At 45.5% G+C, this 5,955-nt stretch overlaps 1 protein-coding gene across 1 annotated transcript in view; it reads right to left on the bottom strand.

Annotated features, from left to right (window-relative positions):
- ATP8B1 (ATPase, aminophospholipid transporter, class I, type 8B, member 1) overlaps positions 1–2,902 on the bottom strand; it is a 30,408-nt gene extending 27,506 nt beyond the window's left edge. The window contains exon 1 of the mRNA XM_009323110.1: positions 2,722–2,902. Within this exon, the coding sequence (XP_009321385.1) occupies positions 2,722–2,902 (181 nt within the window). The remainder of the gene's footprint in view (positions 1–2,721) is intronic.
- Positions 2,903–5,955: the final 3,053 nt, after the last annotated feature.

Here is a 5,955-nt window from a genome sequence, read left to right as displayed (position 1 = left end):
CTTCAGATCCCTTTCCTGCCCTCAAGCCTGCATCACCGATAGCCCTATCAATCCTTCTACCCACACGCACAAGTTCAGGCCCTGCCCACATCAAAGAAACTCCCCACTGAACTCATTCAGCAAGTTTTTAAGCCGACTCACAGGAGCGCTTTGCCTGCCTGGGAAGGATGAGGCAGACAGTATTTTGAAATTCAGCTTTCCTGACTCATCATCCAAGTATGTCCCCCTTTCTCCAACCCACAATAATTGTCCTTAATGGGTGCTCTTTTTGGTTTCATGGGATTCTCGTGACCTAAGCGTATCCAGCACTGCAGAGCATGGATGGGGTGAAACTCCTGGAGGCAGAGGCGTGGGATGGGGACTGGCACACGCTGCCAGGGACCCACGGGGAAGCACGTGTGAAGGCGCTCCTGGGCTGCTGTAAGGGCCACTGTAGTGGCAGTCATGTCCGGTAAGGCTGACTCAGACTTAAAAACTCAAAGCCAGACACAAAGCCTTCCCCCCGCCCCCATCTAACACATAAAGCAAGTTCTCATTTGACGTATCCAGGATCTTTACTGTGACTATACAACTTTCGTTTCCAGCATATTGATTGCAAGCTGAGAAGATAGTAGAGGAATATTTATCCTGCCATAGCACTTGTATTTAAGATTGCATAAATGAAAACATACAGCAGATGGTGAAGATATATTGTGCGTCCTGGTCAGGGCTTACATAGAAGTGCTGCGAGTCACAGGGTTTTAGCTGCCTTACATAAAATTTACAAAAAAATTACCGGAGGACCAGGATTTGGTTTAAAAGAAGATAAGCATTACTGAAGTGCATGAATTGAGAAAGTTATTAGTGACAGGACTGAAGAAAATTGTGAACGTGTCTACAAGAGCATTTCTTCACCACATTCACAAAAACATTGCAGTGTTGATAAAGCCTTAGCACCCCAGATGGAGAACTGGCAAATTAGGTCTTAAATAAAACCTGCAGGAAGGAAGCTCGCCACAATTACTTTAAACTGCTTGAAAAGGATATTAATACCTAATATTTGGGAAGCTGCATCAGTAATTCATCATCTTTAAAGGAACATAAAGGGAAAACCGTCTTTGCTGAGGGGAAAAAAATAAGAAGCAAAAAGGATGACGTTTTTGTAGCACTACCTGAATATAATTAGCTACTGAACCAGTCAGCAGATTCTACAAATTCTGCAACTTATGCCAGAAAATTATCTATTAACATGAAAAAGCAGGCAAAGAGGATTTAAACAAACAAACAAAAAACCCAAAGGGTCTAAAGAGGGGAAAAAAAAAAAATCTGACAAAGTTTGTCAACTACTTACAAATTCTATGATTAGAGTACTGGCCTACCAAGCCTGCATGGTAACATCTCTCACCTCCCTAAAGCTTCTGCCCTAGCTCGGAGTTCAAAGGAACTCTGCCATATCCATAGCTCTAGTCTATATTTTGGATAATAATTTGGGTGACATTAACTGTATAGACAGCAGAGACTTGTAGTTACACTGAACTAGCGGGAGCTACGAGCCCTTTGGAGGGCAGAATCAAAACTCATCTCCCTGCTTTCAGATTCTCTCCAATTCACCAGGATAAAGGAAAAGGCAAGGTATACTTCAGAAAAGAAATTGAAGGTGTAGGAGGTCCTGTTTTAGTTTTGTTTCTTTTTTCTTTTTCTTGTACTTATTCTAGGCCACAAAGCAAACCTGTGCTTGCTGGTGTACTGTGTCTACGAAATAAAATACCTGGATAAAATAAGAGGGGGGACAGAAGGGAGAGAGCAACAGTCGTGATGAGAACTCAAGAAAACATGACAGATGATAAAAGGCTAAGAAAACTGTGTTTGTTCTATAGACTATGTTACCTCAGTCATCGTAAAAAAACCCCAAAACTAAACATATAATAGGTGGTTATAAAATGAAAGCACGTAATGGGTGGTTATGAAATAAGAGGTGATCAACTGTTCTCTATTGCCACACAAACAGGAAGAAATCTATATATATTAAACAGTGTTTAAATAAAAAGTACTCACATTGCAACACTGGGGGGAAAAAAAAAAAGGTATTTAGGGGAGTAACAGACTTTCCTTGGACAGAGGTTAAAAACAGGTATGTCTAAAACATGCCAGAGAGGTTCCTCCCATTTATGTTCCTATGCTGGCGGCAGCACACAGTCCGCACTTGACAGGTTTCTTTGAACTCCTACTCACCTGACCTTTCTGTGATTGCGAAACTACTGCAAATAAAGGAAATCATGAGGCTACAAAATTAGTACTGAAGCTGAAATCTCATCTGCGCAAGACTTAGAGAGCAGAAATACATGCAAACCAACTGACTAAACACAGCAAATTGGCTTATGCTGGTTCAAGTTTCCAGATGACAGGGAAGACAAGTATCTGAAGTTCTGTTTGAGAAGTTCTCAGACCACAGGCTATGTACATCTAGGGCCTGCCTTAATTAAGACGAGGTCACAGTGCAGATCATTAGCTTTACGCAACAAGCAGTGGCACAGAACTCTGGTTGCAGATTGGAATGAAACTGATTTTTGTTCTGACATTCGTTAAACTGAATTGCCATCATTTACTCCTCCACAGATTCAGATAAGCCATTCCAAATCCTACCTAACAAATAAGCACAAAAATCAAATTGATCCATGCAAGGCTCAGCCTCTGTATTCAGGATCATTTGCTACCCAAACCAAGTTTCTGTCATAATGTTACCCTTTTTCAATGGCTCTCGGCTCTCCTCGGCGTCTCTGTTGATTTGGTTTTGTCCTGGTTCGACTTCAGGCTGCCGACTGTCCAACTCATCCTCCGTTTCATCATCACTGTATGGCATCACCTCATCATTAGGCTGGGAATCCTCATCGAAGGTGGTCTCCGAATCCCTTTCTGAGATCATGCTGCTAGAACCCTGTGAACATTTTATAAAAGTTAGGGAAAGGAGTTAACATAGCAAGTGCTGGAAACCACATCTCCGTAATTTTACTCTGTTGATGCTGGTCACCAAAACCCATGTTTGAAACCAGTTTCCCTAGAACAGCGTAGAGCATGGGCTTGGTTCTCAAGCACAGACCAAAGTCATGAGGCAGTTATTTCCACAGCAAGTCATTCATTACTGTTCTGCTATATGTAATTACACGTGCTCACACGACAGACTAAGGAACGCCCTGTGCTTGTGAGGCAGCACACCTTGAGTGGGACGTAGGAATTAGGGAGCCCACAAACACCCAACTCCCAGCGGCCATTACGCCATCCCCTGCGGAGCCACAGGAGCCAGAGCCCCACTTGGCCATGGTGGGGCCAGGCACCGAGCGCCAGGCCAGCACGAGTTGTGCCATCGAGGGTTCGGGTCATGCAGCTGCTCCTCCATCCTGGTCTGCCCAGTCTCACCCAAACCAGTCCTCGCTTCCTCTCCCCTCCCCACAGGCTGAACGTCAGCATTTCTCATTGCAAGATCCCACATCTTGGTGTCCAAATACCCAAGGAAGTTTATAACTAGTTTGTGGTTCCACACACAAGACCAGTCAGTTGAAGCTGTGAGGTGTGTGTGCATACCTCTGCCTGAAGCTTTTCAGAAAGCGCATGTGCTCCCTAGCCCTTGAGCACTAGCACATTATCTCCCAAATTGGGATCTCCACTTTCCATAAAGTTTATTTAAATTATAGCTCTTGAAAAACTCCCAACATTGTTGTGACTGGGGCTGCTTCAGTTGGCTGTGATCTCGGACAGGAGCAAGACTGATATCCCACAATAGGCGATCCCAGCCTCCTCCAGCACTTTTAGATCACTGAGACAGACAGTTTCTACAGCTTAAGCTATCTGCTGCAACAGACAGCGTCCGATTAACTGCTTGTAAACAAAATCCAGAAACCATCTACTCATGTGGAACTCCCCTCCAACCAACACCTACAAATAGCCACCTGCATGATTCCTAGGTGGTCTTCATCTACATTTGGCCAGTTAGTCACCTTGCTGGGTGTCCTGGCATTTTAATAACTGATCTGGCGCAAGGGTTCAGGCCATTCTGATGAGCGTGTCCTGTTCATTTCCAACCATGCAATACCCAAATGTGTTGTACTGAAGCTTAAATTGCATTTGTTTCTGCAGATCAACACTTCCAAACAGGTTTTGTCCTGTCTGTGCTAGGTACCACAACAGCTGTAAGAAAATTAAAAACTGTGAGGAGAGGAGGGGGTGCCATCACCTCAGCCATTTCTGCCAGGGCCCTAAGGGCACCAATAAGCCTCTCTGGCCCCAACCAGCCTCGCCCCAGCCCCCCCACACCCATGGGACCAGAAGCCACATTTTGGCTCAGCCCATGGGCCCTGTCTGAGCTGCATCTGAGCAGGGCCGGTCTCCAGCTGAGCCGTGGCCATGGCCATGCCCCCTTCAGCTTTGCTTCGACACTGTGGACCTCTCTGGCCGTCACTGGGCCTGATCCTAACCCTGAACTACACATCAACTTCCCGACTTGACCCTGGACCTGCCTCATCACCATGGCATTGCCTTACGGCTTGGATTCTGGTTGGACCTGGCCATCATCTCAGCGTCTGTCCTGCTTGCCTTGTGAGCCCTGGGACCCCCGTCTGCTTGCTTTGCCATGGGGAGGAGCCCTGCTCTAGCTGCTCCCTGGCAACTTCAGAATAAAACCAAGTTAAAGGATCGCTGAAGCCAAGTAACATAACATGCACAGCAGCTAGCTGCGAAGTGCCCATCTTTTTTTAAATTTCTTTACTGAAAGAGTGGTTAAACATTGGAACAGGCTGCCCAGGGAAGTGGTTGAGCCACCATCCCTGGAAATATTTAAAAGACGTGTAGATGAGGTGCTTAGGGACATGGTTTAGTGGGCACGGTGGTGTTTGGTTAATGGTTGGACTCGATGATCTTAGAGGTCTTTTCCAACCTTAATGATTCTATGATCTGTTGACCTGTCCTGCAAAAGGGCCTGGTTTTGTGAAGGAAGGCCAGGGCCACCCTATACCCCATATGCTGTTGCTAACGAAACCAGCAATCATTGGGGCTGACACCAAACCCTGTCAACATCCACATTAGTTTCTATTTTTGCAAAGCTGAATTGTCTCGCATCCTTAATATCTCTTATAAGAGAGACATAAATATTACATGAGCACTTAATATGCTACTCAAATGACACGACTATTGGCTGGGAGCGCAAAGCATGCAGCACTCATGAGCTGCAGCACTGCAGTGCTTGCCCAGCACACAGGCTAATGTTTCAAGACTGCCAGTTTACAAAATAAACCAAAACCACAAGGTATCATATGACCGCACAGTTTGACTTAATATGAATTAATACAACTTCTCTCAAGACCTACTCAAGCTATTAGAGGCTGCTTACTGATGCAATTAGCCAGGAATATGACAGCTAGTCACTAACACAGTTGTGGAACCTGAAACTTTGTGAAAAGATCATTTGTTTTCCTAAATAGCCTAGGAGTTAGGGAATTCACCTCAAGACACAGGAGATTCAAGCTCAAACTCAGGCACCTGACTACCTCACTGTGATATTTTGGTTTATTTCTCATCTTTTTACCCCTTTTGTTCTTTCTCGACTACCACCTCATCCCCATAAAATCTCATATTTCACCTGACATAGAAAGGAAGAAAAGTATTAACAAGAAACCTGAACCAAAAATTTATCTGCAGAGCAACCTACTCACTAACAACTTAATACGTGGGGCCAGAACAACTTGCACAGACATCACTACAGGAACCGGTCCGTGCTGCAACCCATGCAGTTTCTCGCGCACGGTGGTCAATGAACAGCTGGCCATACAGCCCTTGCTGGGCACGGTGCCTCGCCGCAGCACAGATGCGCTGCAGCGGCTGCAGGCAGGCAGTTGCCCGACCCATGTCAGGGCTCAGGGACTCCCAGGTTACATCGAGGTTTCATTCCATTGGCAAGCCAGGCAGACATTGCTGAATTGGGTATGG

Source organism: Pygoscelis adeliae, unplaced genomic scaffold, assembly GCF_000699105.1.
Source record: "Pygoscelis adeliae isolate BGI_AS28 unplaced genomic scaffold, ASM69910v1 Scaffold174, whole genome shotgun sequence".
Taxonomy (NCBI): Eukaryota; Metazoa; Chordata; class Aves; order Sphenisciformes; family Spheniscidae; genus Pygoscelis; species Pygoscelis adeliae.
The sequence above is the reverse complement of the archived record's forward strand: the minus strand, read 5'-3'. Positions and strand labels throughout refer to the sequence as shown.